General features: G+C 43.7%; 1 protein-coding gene and 1 long non-coding RNA gene across 3 annotated transcripts in view; one reads left to right on the top strand and one right to left on the bottom strand.

The window, feature by feature from the left end:
* Window positions 1–18,577, bottom strand: part of MYO1D (myosin ID) — a 175,832-nt gene that overhangs the window by 97,188 nt on the left and 60,067 nt on the right. For both annotated transcript variants that reach the window (XR_014162166.1, XM_081883878.1), the window contains exons 13-16: window positions 17,874–17,948; window positions 17,063–17,195; window positions 11,144–11,310; window positions 7,625–7,832 (exon numbers count right to left, since the gene is read on the bottom strand). Coding sequence is in view for 1 of the 2 variants with exons in the window: in XM_081883878.1 (XP_081740004.1) it covers window positions 7,625–7,832; window positions 11,144–11,310; window positions 17,063–17,195; window positions 17,874–17,948 (583 nt within the window). In the remaining variant the exon portion in view is untranslated. The remainder of the gene's footprint in view (window positions 1–7,624; window positions 7,833–11,143; window positions 11,311–17,062; window positions 17,196–17,873; window positions 17,949–18,577) is intronic.
* LOC309354399 overlaps window positions 9,174–18,577 on the top strand; it is a 266,088-nt gene continuing 256,684 nt past the window's right edge. The window contains exon 1 of the long non-coding RNA XR_014162259.1: window positions 9,174–9,247. This is a non-coding gene — a long non-coding RNA (uncharacterized lncRNA). The remainder of the gene's footprint in view (window positions 9,248–18,577) is intronic.

Genomic DNA, 18,577 nt, shown 5'->3' with positions numbered 1-18,577 from the left:
TGAGGCTCCAATACTTTGGCCACCTCATGAGAAGAAAAGACTCCCTGGAAAAGACCCTGATGTTGGGAAAGATGGAGGGCACAAGAAGAGGACGACAGAGGACGAGATGGTTGGACAGTGTTCTCAAAGCTACCAGCATGAGTTTGACCAAACTGAGGAGGCAGTGGAAGACAGGAGTGCCTGGCGTGCTCTGGTCCATGGGGTCATGAAGAGTTGGACACTACTAAACAACAACACCTTGAATTATGCCATAGTAAATTAATAGCCGGAATCAAGAAAGTCAGGAACTAGCAGATCTCAAGCTCCCATCATTGCAGTTTCTCCCACCTCACTAGCGCCCTCTACTGGGTATCTGTATAATTTCCCGCAGCACAAACTTGTTGACCTCTATCGTCTCAAGAGACAAAGGAGTGCGCCTCCAGGGGTGAAGTCAAACCACTGCGTTAGCATCTCTCTGGGGCACAAGCCTAGGAGATGTGTATGGAGGTCCTGGGTGGCCCAGACGAAAAGTCTCCCCTCTGGCCTTGGTGATATGGTCCAAAGAAAAGCAGAACAATACATTTGGCAGCAGCCTGGCTGCAGGATTTGCCAGAAAGAGGCATACAAGACGCCATTCAACCGCTGTAGGGACTCCACTCCAGATTTGTGTAGGGTTTACTCCTTAGTCTTTTATTTTCCCGAAAATATCCCACAAGGCAGCAGAAGTTTAGGACCAGAGTCTTCCTTCTCCTAGATGCCCCACCTTCCCCGGTTGAAAAGCCCCTCACTTCCTTCTATAGCATGTGCGGAAACCACCTACCGTGACTGTTGGACCCATTATTGGTCGCATCTGCTTAATCTGCCGGAGCCTGTCTTTGCATGCAGGGGAAGTCACTAACTCACTGAGGGGTTGAGACTCATCAGCTACCCTCACCAGGTTTAGTTGGCCAGCCAAAGAGTTTGACTAAACTGCGGGAGGCAGTGGAAGACAGAAGTGCCTGGCGTGCTCTGGTCCATGGGGTCACGAAGAGTTGGACACGACTAAACAACTAAACAACAACAACAACAACAAGGTAACTTCTTGCTATACCTCAACTTTTCCCATCACAGTTGTTGGGGCATCAAGTGAATGAACCTTTCATAAAAGGGGTTGGACAAGTGTACCCTTATAACATTATTATGCTATTTTGCTTAGACCCCCATCATTGCAAGGCGTTAGTAGAGACTACCTCATAGGGGGCTTTTGTGTGGATAACCAGAATGATAGGACTATCTGCACCTTAAAGAGATCAACATTAAGCCACATTAAAAAGTAACGAGGCTCTGGCTTTGAGCAGAATGCCGGATAGGATGGGGCCATGAAGGACACAAATCAAAAACATTCTTTTAGCATCTACTGTCCTTGTCAACAGAGGGGCATTGGCAGAAAAGAGAGGCAGGATATCTGTATTTAGATTCCGCTCAGCAAGTTCCTCGCAACTCCAATTTCACTGGAAAAAGCATTTGTGTTAGCCCCTGAAGATTTTCTCCAGCCCCTGAAGATTTTCTCCACCAGATCCAAGCGCCTCAAACCCCAACCCAACAGATACACAGAAACTCCACGCCAAAACTGAGTAATTCATTCTGAAATTTAAATGCCAATAGTGCAACACAGAGACATGTTATGGTTGTACAAACCTTGCAAAAATATTTTTGTGCTTGCTACAGCAGACGCACATGTGCCCTCTCTTACCAACCCTGCTTCACAGTCGCCTGAGCTGCTAGGCAAACAACATTTCACACTGTCAAAGCACAGCTGATCCTCCAGGCACCAAAACTGAAACTAGCAAGATAAATTCCACACTGGCACGAGCTTTGCTGTATGGCTTCCAGAGCGTTGCAAATGGGATCTGTTCTTCAGAGGTTGCTGTTGATATTGCAGCAGGAGAAAAATTCTGCCTCTAAGCTGCTGGGCTCCAAAATTAGGTAAAAGAGCCCTTAGAGAGGGGCAAAATTCTGCAAAAAAGAGGTTCAGTTTTATATTCAAAGTGGAAACTGATACAATTGATTCTCTTACTGTGCCTCACTAATTATGGAGTCAGAGACAATGCCTGTTCCCCTCCTCCATTTTTAATTAGCGTTAAGGACACCACAGTTTGAGTCAGAAAAGTGGATATTGTATTGCTGCACACAGAATAAATGTGGTTCTGTGAAATTGACACTATACTCGGAGGGCAGGGCACATGCAACTTGGCTTACTCATTAAACTAGAGTTCTTCATATATCCAGACTTCAGTGTGCAATGAAGGTGCCTGTTAAACATACTGGTTTCCAAGTTTATGTGTGGCCCAAGCACTGGGCTAAAGGCAGGAATAAATGGCCTTTGCAATGCAGCAATGGGTGTTCAGAAACGTTGGAGGATTCTGGCTGAAGATCCCTACGTAATGGCATGTCAGGTATGTTGCATCAGATACAGAACAATTCCCATTTCTACTTCTTTCCACAACCCCAGCACACAAGACGGGGAAATGCCTTCTAAATCGATGGCAAACCCCTTATATCATCCCTGATGTGGGTCACTGTGCAGAAGCCCTTCTCCGATTACAGCTGTTGGACTGTAATCTAATACGAAAACGCAGTCTTTTGTTAATAGTGGAAGCCTCGTCTTCTTCTTCTTCTTTTTTTTGGCAGCTGACCCATTCCTAGTATGTACAGCTTTAAGGGCATGTTGGGACAGAGAAAAGCAAAATATTAAATTATGACAAGTCAGCCGCAGCTTTTGTTCTCATCTCCTCTCCCCCATCTACTTATTTCCACCACCACCGCCATGTTGCTATGGCAACAGCAGCTGCAGGGTCTTGATTGACAAGCCTCCTGAGAGGAGTGTCTGGGGAAATAAAATGCCTCAAGGCAAAGGGGGGGGGATAGACGAGAGAAGAGGGGGGGAAACACTGTCAGCTCACAATACTGGAAAGGATGGCAGACACACAGCCCTTTCAACAAAAGGGACATTCCTGTGTGCCGGGCTGAAACGTTAATAAGCCTGTCTTCTTGCACAACTGCATGGAGTCTAGCAGTTCAACCTTACAGATGCAACCAAACCTGATGGCCTTATAAAAGGACGAGGTGGCAGCGGGAACCAAGTGTGATGGCTTCTGATAGAAGCAAAGCTTGGCAGCGTCCTAAATGGCTTGAGTCTGCATTACAGGAACAGTCAACCCAAGGATGATCAGGGCGAAGAGGAAGGTGTTAGAAGCCTGATTTGAAGAGACACCATTACATTTGCTATTTAAGTCCTGCTGGCTCTTTTCAGAGAGAACGCTGAGATAACACTGCTTGTGTTTATTTCCATAGAGGTCTCATACAGCTACTTGAAGCAAACCACTTATTAAATAGATAACTGGTTGAACACGAAGCAGCTGGAGAATTCCACCTCTGAGCTTCCCCACCCCAATTATTCATGACACTTTTGAATGGCAAGGGCAAAGAAAGCATACGCTGTTGCTCAGCTGAGGCCAGGGCACCATCAGTACCACCTTCCTTGAAATGTCCGGTTTAGCCATGGTGACAAATGCCCCGGCTACATCTCATTCGGATTAGAAAAACATGCACACTCTACCTGGGACTGCCTCCGAATAGTAAGATCCTGCTAAACCAGGTCATTGGCCCATCTAGACCAGCATTCTGTTTTCGCAGTAGCTAACCCACAAGCAGGACATAAGCGCAAAAACACTCTCCCCTCCTGTGGTTTCATAGAATCAAAGAAGCGCAGAGTTTGAAGGAACCCTGAGGATCATCTGGTCCAACTGCAATGCAGAAATACGCAAATGTCCCCTATGGGGACTGAACTCTAACCAACTCAAATACCCATAAAAGGACAAGCAACTACTGTATTTTTCGCTCCATAAGACACAACTAGTTTTTAGAGGAGGAAAACAAGAAAAAAAAATCAGAACGAAACAGTGTATGATTTTTGTGGTTCATGCTATGGCCACAGACATGTGATTTGACGGTGAGTTTGGGGTAGCCCAATGCAAAAATCCTGAGAATCCATGTGGATCCGTGCTTTGTAACCACGTTTTTGCGCCACTGCATGATCTCCTTTTCGCCCCTGGGCAATTCGGCTCCAGGGACCATGCATTCGCTCCCTAAGACGCATAGACATTTCCCCTTGCTTTTTAGGAAGGGAAAAGTGCGTCTTATGCAGCGAGAAATACAGTAGTGTTCAGAAGCGTTACTGCCTCTGACCATGGGGGTACAGCACAGCCATTGTGGCTAGCAGAAACTAATAGCCATATCCTTCATGAATTTGTGCGAACCTCTTGTGAAGCCATCCACATGGGTGGCCATCACTGCCTCTCGTGGGACCTGAATAAGTCTTCAGAACAGCGTTCAGAAACTTCAGATTATACTCAAAGCCCTAAGTCCACCTTCCCCCAATGTAGTGCCCTCCATGTGCTGAGCCAGAGTTACCATCCGCCCCAGGACAGCGCAGGCTGATGAAAGGGGTAGTCCAAAACATCAGGAGAGCATTCTCCTAAACATTGGAACATGACTTCTCATGCAAGAACCTGCCTAGTTTTAAGGTTCTCAGAAAATAATGGATTTCTGGGTCACACCAACACATGAGGCACATTTGGCAAGGATACCGGAAAGGGTCTTCTCAGTGGCTACACCAGCGTTTTGAACTCACTTCTCAACCAGGCCTATTTAGTCTCTTCTCAGCTGGCTTTTCACTGGACAGTAGAAGCCTTCAAAATCGCTGAGGGGGATTCATTTTGCTTCTCTGTTTAAACCTGCTCTTGCGTTCATTTATTGTTCTTTTAATTGTCATTTTACTTCATTTGCTTTTCTACTGCATTTGCATATTGTTAGTCTTGGCTGCCTTGGACACTTGGCGCGGAAAGATTATACAGTGGAACCTCGGTTTTCGAATGTAATCCGTTCCGGAAGACCGTTTGACTTTGGGAAACCAAAAACTGAAAGCAGAAGCCTCAATTCAAAAGGGAAACTCAAAACGGAAGCCACATCGGACATTCGGATTCTGAAAATCGTTTGAAAACTGGAGCATTTACTTCTGGGTTTTCAGCGTTCGGGAGCTGAAACATTTGAAAACTGAGCCATTCAAGAACTGAGGTTTGACTGTAAAGGTAAAGGGACCCCTGACCATTAGGTCCAGTCGTGACCGACTCTGGGGTTGCGGCACTCATCTCGCTTTATTGGCCAAGGGAGCTCCCGGGTCATGTGGCCCGGATGACTAAGCCGCTTCTGGCGAACCAGAGCAGGGCACAGATACGCCGTTTACCTTCCCGCCAGAGCGGTACCTATTCATCTACTTGCACTTTTACGTGCTGTCAAACTGCTAGGTTGGCAGGAGCTGGGACCGAGCAACGGGAGCTCACCCCGCCGCGGGGATTTGAACCGCCAACCTTCTGATCAGCAAGGCTTAGACTCTGTGGTTTAACCCACAGCACCACCCATGTCCCTAGAGGTTTGACTGTAGATGCAAATAAATAAATAAACAAACCCTCCAAGTTCCGTTAAGCAGGGGAGGCTGATGTGCTTAGCCCCATCAGCAGAGTCTTGTGAAGTACACAAAATATGAAAGATAGAGAAGGATGGACAGAAAGCAAGGTTGCCATGATCACCATCTATCTCTCTTGCATATTACAACAACCACAGCAACATCATCACAAGACTGCAAATCCAGAACCCTCCACAGACTCTCTAGTGAGCCAAGAGCAGTGGTTCATTCCATCAAAAAAATTCTGTATCCCTCTCTCATTTTCCTCGATCTCCCCAAAATTCTTGCGCCTCAGGACTGCAAGCAGTTTCTTCCAGTATTTTCTACAGTCACGTTTTGCACATAATGTGCAAGACGGAGACAGATTGGGGGAGGAACAAAAGCTAGTTCAGCGGCAAATAAAAAGGGGAGTTGCTAACTATTAAACATTCTGAAGAAGCACACAAAAGTGACACAGAAACTGAACTGCCTCATTTTTTTTGTGTCTTATTTTTTATATGAAGCTTAATCTTCATCTCTTCACTGGAAGCCTGCAAGGGCTCCATCTGGTGGAAAACAAGTAGCAGTCCTAAGTGGAAGCATGATGGAGCAAAAACTAGGCTAAGCTATATAGGTCTTTAAGGAATTATGTAATAACAATTCCAAAGCATTTCAAGCCAGGTAAGGCCTCTAATTACCTTTTCTTTCTTTTTTTTGTTTTAGAAAATCAAGTCCCTCCAAAGAAATCAATGGCATCACAAGGCCCATCACACTTCCATAAATCCCCTTTTCTGTTTACTTAATGTGCGCTGTAATGAATCAATATTCTAGCATTACATTAAAAATTCATTTCCTACTTCCTGCTGGTAGCAACAGTAAAAAGGGCAAGCTACTGCAAAGCAGCAACCATTTCCCTCTCTTACCCATTGGGACAGTCTAGCAGTGGGGAAAGCTGTCATACAAGCAATAGCAAAAGGGATCATTTACAGAAATCAGTCCTGCCTTTGTCCTACAGAGATGCAAGCCGGAGTAACAACCATTTATACTTTGTGAGTACTGCTATGCACAAAACAGTACCAAGAAACTGATGTTTCTAGGCCTTCTGCTGCAAGAAACGTCATTAATTTTATCCCTTATCCTGAGCAGATTTACGACGTTGTGTTTTATTATAATCACAGCGTAAAAGGGTTTTTAAAAGCAATCATCACAAGTGTGCTTTTTTACTATTCCTATCTTTGGTTGTGGCTTGCACAAAAAGGCTACAAAGTTGGAATTACAAGGGATGCGGTTTATGTTTTAGACGGCACTATTTTCAAGCCCTCGTTTCTGGTGTCCTCTGTTAGAAAATACGGCCCCAGACGGGTGCCCTGGAACTTTTATGCCCAATCACGTCCTTCTCTGTCTTGCTCCAAAATGCCACCCCTGCCTTGTCCATTCCTCTTGTACCATAACCAGCTTTCTAATTGGATTAAAGGTAAGCAAAGGTCAATAATCGTTTTAAAGTTACAACATACTAACTGCTTATTGCTGCAAATCAGGTTTGCACAAGTCTTTTTAGTTAGCCCAGTTTATTTAAAAGCGCCCAGTTCCTTGTGCTGAACTCGGATTTTGATGGCTAATTCGACAAACCAACTACCGTATTTTTTGCTCTATAAGACTCACTTTTTCCCTCCTAAAAAGTAAGGGGAAATGTGTGTGCGTCTTATGGAGTGAATGCAGGCTGCGCAGCTATCCCAGAAGCCAGAACAGCAAGAGGGATTGCTGCTTTTACTGCGCAGTGATCCCTCTTGCTGTTCTGGCTTCTGAGATTCAGAATATTTTTTTTCTTGTTTTCCTCCTCCAAAAACTAGGTGCGTCTTGTGGTCTGGTGCGTCTTATAGAGCGAAAAATACAGTAATTACCTGACACAAGACTTGTAGCCCTTGGAAAACTTTGGAGGCTAGTGTCTGAACTGCTGCTCTAATGCATATCATGGGAAATGGATTTGCATTAACAGCCGACTCCAAAATGGAACTGGAACCCTTTCCCTAAAAATCAGGTTCAGCATAAAGATTAAGCTAACAGTGCACTGGGAATCTGCCACAGGCCATACTGCCACCTTTAATAAGCCCACAGTGGCTAGAGCTGGGTTATTTTAGAGCAGCTTTTGCTACTGCCTCTCACCTTCTGTAAGAAGAGAACAACCCACACAAGCATCTTGGCGTGTAGTTCTTCCAATGTAAAGAGTGTCCGAGGCGTGCGGATGAAAATCTTGGTCTTGCCGTAGGCCACGTCGTGTTGGAACCCGCAGTGCTCAATCAGTTTTTTCACAGCCTCCTTGTCCGATGGGAGCTTGTGATTTGGCCAAGTAAATTCAGGGATTATCTTGTACCTGCATACCAGAATTTTAAAAGAAAGCACTGTTGGAGTTGTGTTTGTCATCTCTGCTCACTCGCAGACTCATCAGTATCATGGTAAAGGGCTACTTTACTTTAAAGGTCAGCACCAACACTTTGAATTGTGCCCGGAAACATACTGGGAGCCAGTATGTACCTTCGTGCCTACGGGACCGCCTCTCCCGGTATGCCTGACAGAGAGCCTCAAGCTCCATAAATAGCAACACCCTAGTGGTCCCGGGCCCTAAGGAAGTTAGATTAGCTTCAACCAGAGCCAGGGTGTTTTCAACTCTGGCTCCGGCCTGGTGGAACGCTCTGCCTCATGAGACCAGAGCCCTGCAGGATCTTATTTCTTTCCGCAGGACCTGTAAGACAGAGTTATTCCACCTGGCCTTTGGCTTGGAGCCAATTTGATTCCCTCCCCCTCTTTCTTTTCCTTTCTTCTCCTGTGATGAGGTTTCAATATTTTAATGTTGTATTTTAATTTTGTTTTTAAGTTGTATTCATTCAATTTGTTTTTATTATTGCTTGTTAGCCGCCCTGAGCCCGGCCTTGGCTGGGGAGGGCTGGGTATAAATAAAAATTATTATTATTATTATTATTATTATTATTATTATTATTATTATTATTACTAGGGCATCCCCAGCATGACCTCAACAAATGCGATGGGACTTTATCTTTTTCCACTTCACATGGAAAGGAATTGCAAATGCAGATAATGGAATCAGTGACCTGTGCAGGCTACAGTCGAACTGGGTTCGAACTGGTTTATGTTCCACGGAGTGTCATCTTACTGTTTGACAGATCATTTGAATGGCCTATTTCACTACCAAGCTTGAAGGATGTTCCAGTTTTGCAGAATGAAACTCCAGATAAATACGCTCAATGGGTTAGAGTAACTCAGTTGATAAGAGGGTGGGGCCTGGATCAAGCAGAATTATTCCTATCTGCCAAGGGCTCTTGGGACTGAACAAGGACCTTCACCAGCCTAGCAAGTCAATAGGTATTGTAGGTGCTTAAGTCAGAGGCCTTTTCAGGCACAGAAAGCAATAAGAGGTGCAACAACTGGCAAGTCTTCTGCCCTTGCCTGCTCGACAACAATATCTCCCACCTGCTGAATTCCAGCAGTTGTCTCCTGGAGCTAAGAGACAGAGAATGCACAGCTGGCTTTGAGTATACAGTGGTACCTCAGGTTAAGTACTTAATTTGTTCCGGAGGTCCGTACTTAACCTGAAACTGTTCTTAACCTGAAGCACCACTTTAGCTAATGGGGCCTCCTGATGCTGCTGCGCCGCCAGAGCACAATTTCTGTTCTCATCCTGAAGCAAAGTTCTTAACCTGAAGCACTATTTCTGGGTTAGCAGAATATGTAACCTGAAATGTATGTAACCTGAAGCGTATGTAACCTGAGGTACCACTGTAGTTGTCCATATGGCCCAAGAATGCCTTACAAAATCCTAGCCAAAGACAGGAAAGGGCTGCCTAGAGTAAAAAAAATATATATTTATACCCCGCCCATCTGGCTGGGTTTCCCCAGCCACTCTGAGCGGCTCCCAACAGAATAAAAACAGAATAAAACATCAAACATTAAAAACCTCCCTAAACAGGGTTGCCTTCAGATATCTTCTAAAAGGCAGATAGTTGTTTATTTTCTTGACATCTGACGGGAGGGCGTTCCACAGGGTGGGCGCCACTACCAAGAAGGCCCTCTGCCTGGTTCCCTGTAACCTCACAGGGAGGGAACTGCCAGAAGACCCTCAGAGTTGGACATCAGTATCTGGGCTGAATGATGGGGGTGGAGACGCTCCTTCAGGTATACTGGGCCGAGGCCATTTAGGGCTTTAAAGCTCAGCACCAACACTTTGAATTGTGCCCGGAAACGTACTGGGAGCCAATGTAGGTCTTTCAGGACCGGTGTTACGTGGTCTCGGCAGCCACTCCCCAAGTTAAAGCAGAGGCACACTACAAGGCAGCCCTGCTCTCCCATCTGAATTTCTTTGCTCAAGCTTTAACAGCTTATCACCAGCATAAATAGCAGCATTCGGCGTCCAAGGTGACCTCGGTATCTCTTCGGAATTAAAGAAGCTGCAACTCACATATTCAGTCACACAGAAAGGTGCTTTGCCGAAAATGGCGCATAGCTTTGCACCGGAGTGTGCGCTTGGGAGCATGCATGCGCATCCATTTTCATTTAGATCTGCTGAGGAGCTCCTGCTCTGCCACAGGGAGCCCACGGCGTAAATATATGATATATTCAGACAGCCAAACTCTTGTTCTTGGTTCCAGCTCTCTGCTTGCTAACCGCGGATGGGGAAAATATTTCTTGGGAGGAAAGGTGTAGTGGGAGAACCGCACAACTTCTGGACATTGAATTTATCCTACAGGGATGATACCAAGCTGCTCTCTAAGAAACCAAAGCTATGACCACAAAACTACATGCAAAATATTTTAAAACAGAGGTGTTAAAGGTGGGGAACCAATGGCCCTCTAGATACTGGTGAATTATAACTCCCACCAGCCCCAGCAAGCATGGCAGATGGCATGGGATGATGAGTTGATGTTCAGCAACATCTGGAAGGCCAAAGGTTCCCCATGCCTCTATTAAAGGTCTATAAAACTGGCCTGGTGAAACTATTCTCATTAATGCCAACAGAAATCCCTATACGTGTAAATGTGTGCTTTTTTTTGGCAAAGGGTGTTTAAGGAGATAACAGAAATCACCGGGTTAAAGCTGGCTGAAAGTCCAGAGGTAGCATTATTATCCATTTGCAATGGGGGTGGAAGGTTTGCAGGCTGTGAAGGACTTGCTCACAAATTTATTGATGGCTGCACAAGTTATTATAGCGAGGAAGTGGAAGGGGCAAGCAGAATATAAAATGGAAGAATGGTATAAAGAGCTGTGGGATATATCTATTAATGATAAATTAACATGTGCTATTAAGGTAAGATGGGGAATATGCAGGAGAAATTATTTTGAGGAGATATGGAAGGCGTTTGTAGAATTTGTATTGTTAAAAGGGGTCAAACCATCGCAAGAGGTTTTGAAATTTTGGGAGGTTGGATAGTTACAATGGAATGGTCTTGGGGTGGGGTGCACATTTTTATTCTTATTTATTTATGATTATTACTTTGTAAAAATTTTTTGAAATAAATAAATAAATCCCTATACAAGTTAGTTTATTCTCCAAAATAAAGCAGGGGGTATATAAAGCCAGTACCACTCAACACGTTACATTTCAGTCATTTCTGCCAAGCCTCTAGATGGTCCCCAAACATCTGAAGGCTAGTCAGTTTTATCTTTCCTTACCTGTGAAGGAATTTCTCGTATGTTTGACGATAGGCGAAACCTGCTCTTCGGACCCTGACGTTTTCCAGGAGTCCAAGGTATTCCACCTGATGCCTGCAACGCTCCTCATCAAACAGCTGTGGCGACTTTTTGTCATTAGGCTTAATGCAGCGGACATAGTATGGTTCCTAGTGGGAGGCAGTGAGGAACACAACAATTTTAGTGCTAAGAGCCAAGGCGCAAGGGCAGGGCAGTGCAAATGTAATACTCCAAATCGGATAATCGTTGCAAAGAAAACAAGCCAGAGAATTGCATGCTCCTCTTCCTCCATGTTGGTCCTAAACATGGTTAGGGCTAACCACAATTCAAAGTGTTGGTGTTGACCTTTAAAGCCCTAAACGACCTCGGCCCAGTATACCTGAAGGAGCGTCTCCACCCCCATCGTTCAGCCCGGACACTGAGGTCCAGCTCCAAGGGCCTTCTGGTGGTTCCCTCCCTGCGAGAATGAGGTTACAGGGAATCAGGCAGAGGGCCTTCTTGGTAGTGGCACCCACCCTGTGGAACGCCCTTCCACCAGATGTCAAAGAGAAAAACTACCAGACTTTTAGAAGACATCTGAAGGCATCTGTTTAGGGAAATGTTTAACATTTGACATTTTATTGTGCTTTTAATTTTCTGTTGGGGCCGCCCAGAGTGGCTGGGGAAACCCAGCCAGATGGGTGGGATATAAATAAAAAATTATTATTATATTATTATTACCCAACCTGATGTCCTCCAGGTGTTTTAGACTGCAACTCCCATCAGCCCTGAGCACTGGCCATGCCAGTTGGACTGATGGGTGCTGGAATCCAACAGCATCTGTAGGTTGCTAACTTGGGGAAGGCCAAGCTATCCAAATGAAAAAGCAAGCATTGCCTGGAAATGATTGTATTAAAGGTTGCTTCAACAATTTTTATTTATTTTAAAAAAAGCATTCAGAGGTTTGCTATGGCAAGTGTTTGACAAACGACATGCTACACATTTCATGCTGGCCGAGGTTAAGAAAAGATGCCTTTCAACTAGATGCCTGGTTTATTAAGTGATGGAATTAAGTACACTGACAAAGCTCATTTGCAGTGGAAACAAATGGAACCACAAGGAGGAAGGAGAAGGGAGCAGGTTCGGACAGCAAATGAGAGATTAAGAAACAAACGAGAGGGGTCCCCAGAGATTAAAAAAAACCAAGTCTCACAATGGTCCATCACTCACTACAGCTGTCAGTGAAAGGAACATTAAGGAAAGACCTCTGGTGATCTTTTGAAAGAAGCCCTAAGCCTCAAGAGGCAACTCTAAGGATTTAGTATTTATCAGCCACACTCCATTACACATGGCAGGAGCATAAATCAGTCCAAAGATATTATTTTTAAAAAGGTGCATGGGAAACACCTCTTGTCTTTTATTTCCTGGCTTACAAGATCTGCTTGACAAGAAATGAGAGCACACAAACCCCTTAATAAGACAGGGAAGGTAGGGGAAGTACATTTAGCTTTTATGGTGCCCAGATATTCTTTTGATCCTGATATAACAATAAATAAAGGTAGAGTGAAGGCTTTGGGGTGTATCCTTTCTAATAAATGCTCCTAAATGGATGCTTTTACATACCTACTGATATCTTGGTTATTAACATTCTAATGCAGTCTTATTCCTTCATCCACTGAGTGAGATGGCTCGTCATTCTTACTGTTAGTGAGTCACAAAACGACATTTTAGAAAGGAGGAGAATATTTGCCCACCTTACCCAAAAGGAATATAGGGCAAGAAGCAAATCCCTACAGACAAATGGACTGAGGTTAAGTGCTAGAAAAATCTGAGATCTATACAGGCAGTTAATTGGCATGCCATAACTGACACATTAGATCCTGAACCTGGAGAGTCAGAGCAAAATTTAGTGCATTTATTCCAAAAATTGAACAGGCTAATTTACAGGCCAAATATTCGCGGAGTAGTTGACAACAATTTAGGTGGGGATTTGGTTTGTGCACCATTCCCAATCTCTAGTTTAAGGAAGGAACTGCAGGGTAATCAGTCAAATTGTGAAATAAGTCTCTGAGCACTAATTGGCCTGGGTGGTAATCCCCCCACCCAACATAAGAGCTTGTGAATCAGGACTCTTCTATGGTCTGAACAATAAGACAACTCTGCCAATGGCTCCATGACCGAAGACTCTTGACTGTATTACATGCTCCACTGATTTGAATGGAAAAGGGGAAAGTCTGAAGGTCAGATGGAGAATCTAAGCAAAAATAATCGGCCAGAATCAGAGGTACCGAGAGGAGACCATTAACAAGATCAGCAGGCTTCTAAATTATTATTAAACTGTTTTCTCTTTATTTAAATTACTTTTAATTTACTTTTTAAATTACTTTTTATTCACCTTTCATAAAAATCTCAAAGCAGTTCATAATAAGACATTAGAATATAATAATAATAATAATAATAATAATAATAATAATAATAATAATAATAATAATAATTTATTATTTATACCCTGCCCATCTGGCTGAGTTTCCCCAGCCACTCTGGGCGGCTCCCAATCAAGCGTTAAATATTAAAAATTTAAATTAAAAATTTCCCTGAACAGGGCTGCCTTCAGATGTCTTTTAAAGAGAAGATAGCTACTTATTTCCTACACATCTGAAGGGAGGGTGTTCCACAGGGTGGGTGCCACTACCGAGAAGGCCCTCTGTCTGGTTCCCTGTAACCTTACTTCACTGCCAGAAGACCCTCGGCGCTGGATCTCAGTGTCTGGGCTGAACGATGGGGGTGGAGACGCTCCTTCGGGTATACAGGACCAAGGCCGTTTAGGGCTTTAAAGTCAGCACCAACACTTTGAATTGTGCTTGAAAACATTAGAACTACAACAAAGCAACAAATACAGCAGCAATCAAGTCCAGATAAACTCAATACACTGGCCTTAATACATTCGTGTTGTACTTTTAATGTTTTATTGTGAATTGCTTTAAGTTTTTTATGCAAAATGATATAAAAGTAGGATAATTGGTAAGTTCTTAGCAAGCAGACAGGCACTTGCATTATCTTGGAAGTTTGTTCCATAGGCTGGGTGTCACAACAGAAAAGATCCTCCACTGGGTTGATGCAAGATGGATCACTGTTGGTTGTGAAACAACCAGGAGTACCTTGGCTGAAGATTTAGTGACCAGTTAGGTCTATGCTATTGAAGGATTCAGCTAGTCCCAAGTTGTTTAAGTCTTTACAGGTAAGCACCAACATTCTTAATTTGGTATATTGACAGCATATTAGCAACCACAGCAAGTTTTTTTGAAGAAGCGAGATATAGATGATATAGATACAGATATATATATAGTGCATTACAAATGTAAACTTACAAAAATAAAATAAAGACAACAATGAAGTTAATGCTATTCAACACGGGACAGTTTTTGAACAGCACATTTTGTCAGCTGTTTAGCACACAATATTACGCTTCCCTCATAAAAAAAAATTTAATGCAACCATTATAACCCATTTATTTAACATATTGGCTTGACAGCTGTAAAGCTCTTAATGGCTGCCAAAGAGTCAGACTTTAATGTCCACATTTTTGCTCTGAAGAACTCGGCAGTCCTTCTTCATTAAGGAAAAGATTGCACATAAAACTTTTGAATGATTAAGACGGAACCTTTCCTACACACTCTGCAGGAAGAAATCCCCATGGAACCTCCTAATGCATTTTGTTTGTACCTTCTCCCTGGGTCTCTTTACTGCTTCGCCTTTTAAATTAAGATTTTAAAGCTTCAATAATTTTGCCTCACACAGAGCACTGTCTACCCATCATGTGATTAATCCCCATAATGCAAAAGAAGGTTCAAGTCAGTAAAATAAAAAAAGGATGGAGAAATAAACTGAAATAAACCTCAGAGGCGCTGCACTGACCCGTTCCCATGTGAGCTTAGATACAGGCACCAACCCTGTATGAATAGCAGCAGGGCTTTTTCCTTACATGCTTTGTTTTTGAAGCTTGCATGTTTCTGAGGAACCCTCTGGTGCTATTCTTGCAAGGCACAAGTGGCTTACAGAGCCCTTTGCCAAGATCTTTGCTAGCATGGGCTAAAGTTGGCTGCTAGTAGTATTCTGTCCTCAAGTTATACTGACCAGACAAGGGTTGGATTGCTATTAAGTCCTCTATGCCAACATAAGCCCAGGTTATGACCGTGTAGGAAATTTACAGCATCGTAACATTGTCGGTGTGGGACGCGGGTGGCGCTGTGGTCTAAACCACAGAGCCTAGGGCTTGCTAATCAGAAGGTTGGCGGTTCGAATCCCCACGACAGGGTGAGCTCCTGTTGCTCGGTCCCTGCTCCTGCCAACCTAGCAGTTTGAAAGCACACAGTGCAAGTAGAAAAATAGGTACCGCTCCAGCGGGAAGGTAAATGGCGTTTCCGTGCACTGCTCTGGTTTGCCAGACGTGGCTTAGTCATGCTGGCCACATGACCCGGAAGCTGTACGCCGGCTCCCTCGGCCAATAAAGTGAGATGAGCGCCGCAACCCCAGAGTCGGCCATGACTGGACCTAACGGTCAGGAGTCCCTTTACCTTTACCTTTAACATTGTCAATGTAAACCTTATGCTGCTGTAACTAAACCAGCCTAAGACTGAGGAAATGGATATCGCCAGAAGCACAGGGAAGGGGCAATCAGAAGGAATGGCCAGCTTGTTGCAGATTCTATCTACATTACCCCTGGGCAAGTCCTGACTCCCCTACTGGTGTAAAGCTAAGACAGCAAAAGAATGGCTGCAGGTCACTTGACCGCCACTAATGTCATCAGAGAGCTCATGAAATCTGCCCCCTTTCTCATTCTGCTCACGCAGCAATGGAACATAAAAATACCAACTAAGTCTGTAACCAATCATAGCACGCCACTAGTCATATACAAACCCCAGACTTACCAGTTAACCAATTCTACCACGTATTAGACTAAAGGTTCATGCTTCCAGGTCAGAGTGGTTTCCTGGCAAGCTTTGCACCCATCACCCATCTTTAGAAATTATACCTCTGGAAAACATCAGAGCCCAGTTCAAGTCCTGGGTCAGCTAGCCTATCAACCTCTGCTTTCTCATCTTTAAAAAAAATCATCAACTTTCTTCAGTGTTGGCAGGAGGGTTGCAAGAAGCACTATCTAACCCTCTGAATGTAGAACGAACGTGCTGTAGGAATTCTGTGCTGTTGCTCTTGTTTGGAAGCCTAGTATTTTTAATAATGAAATCCTACATACCCTGTTTCCCCAAAAATAAGACAGTGTCTTATATTAATTTTTGCTCCCAAAGATGCGCTAGGTCTTATTTTCAGGGGATGTCTTATTTTTTCCATGAAGAAGAATATGGTACACATTTATTGTTGGGGGGAAAAAAAGGAAATGTATTACCTGTATACTGTACAATGCCTTACGGTAGCTTCGGGGGCCTTATATTCCAGGGTGGCCTTATTATCGGGGAGGCTTTATATTCGGGGGAGGCCTTATATTACAGCGAGAGGCAAAACTGGAAGTAGGTCTTATATTGGGGGGGGGGTTGTCTTACTTTTGGGGAAACAGGGTAGATGAAAAAAACTGACATTAGACCAGGTGCTGGGATCCTTTTCCATCATGAGAGCCACTTTGCCAAGGCTACTTGTGAATTGTGAGTTGGGGCAAAGGGAAGAGCGGACACAGGAGAAGTATGTGACTCTTTTTTGAACAGTAAGCTACATTCCAGCCACACGAAAAGTCATGAGGTTTCAATACCCAGGCATGATGACAGTGCAAGAATTTCAGCTAAGTCACTCAAGGAAGTTGCAGAACAGGGGCTGGTGAGGGGGTGTGTCCTATGGAGAGTGCCTGGAGGTCCCATTTAGCCCTGAGTCTAAGGTTCTCCACCTCTGCCTTAAACCGAAACCCATTATTACCTTTGACGCCAGGTTGTCCACTAAAGCAATCATTGAGTTCTTGAAAAGGGTAGCAGCGGTCAGTGGTCGCTTGGTCACTTCTGTGATGCTCAACTTGCCTTCTGGCCACATCTTTCTCAGTACGGGATTGGAGCTACAAAGCCAGGGGGAAAAAAGAGTAGAAAGGTCAGTAATATTTGGTCAGCTGTAGTGAAGAGACATACAAATAGCTGAAGCTTGACTCCTTTCTTTGTATAACTTTTATTAAATTTTCTGTTTTACCATTTGAAATATTCATTTAACCAACCTTAAAATGTTGATGACTTCCCTTCTTCTCTTTCCATGGTTCATTTTGCATATCATAAATCCCTGCATATTTTACATAAACTAAACCATTTAGTATTCCATTATTATTACATCCATCAAAACTTGTTTACACTGTTGTGTTTATCTTAATGCTGCCAACGCTTTCAAGTGTACACAATTTCCCCCCAATACATTCAATAAACATTTTCCAATCTTCTCTAAACATATGTTCTTCTTGCTGTCTTATTCTATCTGTTAGGTCCACAAGCTGCACATATTTCATCAGTTTAAGTTACCATTCTTCTTTAGACCTCGCTCATTTTCCATTTTGGGGCTAACAAAAACACAGGCCACAGTAGTGGCATACATAAATAACCTTTTTTTTTTTGACACACGGGAATTTCCATCTGAATTAACCTCAACGAAAAGGACTCTGTTTTGGAGAGGGAAAGTACTTTTAAACATTTTTTAAAATTCGTTATGAATTTATTTCCCAGTTTTACATGTCTGAAGCTTGGCTCCTTACCTGTTGTACATCAGGCGCTTGAAATCTTGAAATAAAGTGTCCTTGTTTTTATCTATGAATCCTGTGACTGAGTAGCTGGTAAATGAGAGAGAAAGAGAGAGAATTGTTTTCAGTGAACCTCAAGTGACAAAAGTAACAATTGGCCACTGAAAGGGAGAGGCATTTAGTACATAAGACGAGCCTGCTGGACTGAGCCAATGTAGTTTCAGTGTCCTGTTTTCATAGTGGCCAGCCAGATTGCTATGGGAAGCCCACAAACAGGACCTAAGTGCAAAAGAGCACCCTCTCCTCCTGCAGTTTCCAGGAACTTGGTGTTCAGAAAGATTGCTGCCTCCTACTGCAGAGACACGAGTTACAGTGTCTGGAACGGGTCACAGCAGTCTCAACAACACATGGTTATCAGTACTGTGGCACCACACATTTCGCCAAACAGAAAATTAACAGCACTAGGAGTTCTCTCTTCCCTGGTAGACTTCCAGCGGGCTAAATCAGAAGCGAACAAAATATACTTCATACACAGTGACATGATGACTGACTACTGGAGAGAAGGTGTACTAGTTGTGAAAGCTCACCTTTGTTCTTCTCCTCTCACGGAGGACACTATATGATTGGCCGAATTTAGCTAGCAATTAAAGCCATGCGTATTTTTTATCAAACGTTATCTATATAATCCAAATAACAAAACAGAACTTCTTGAAACAGAC

This window comes from Podarcis melisellensis, assembly GCF_964234715.1.
Source record: "Podarcis melisellensis genome assembly, chromosome: 13".
In the NCBI taxonomy this organism is placed as follows: Eukaryota; Metazoa; Chordata; class Lepidosauria; order Squamata; family Lacertidae; genus Podarcis; species Podarcis melisellensis.
The sequence above is the reverse complement of the archived record's forward strand: the minus strand, read 5'-3'. Positions and strand labels throughout refer to the sequence as shown.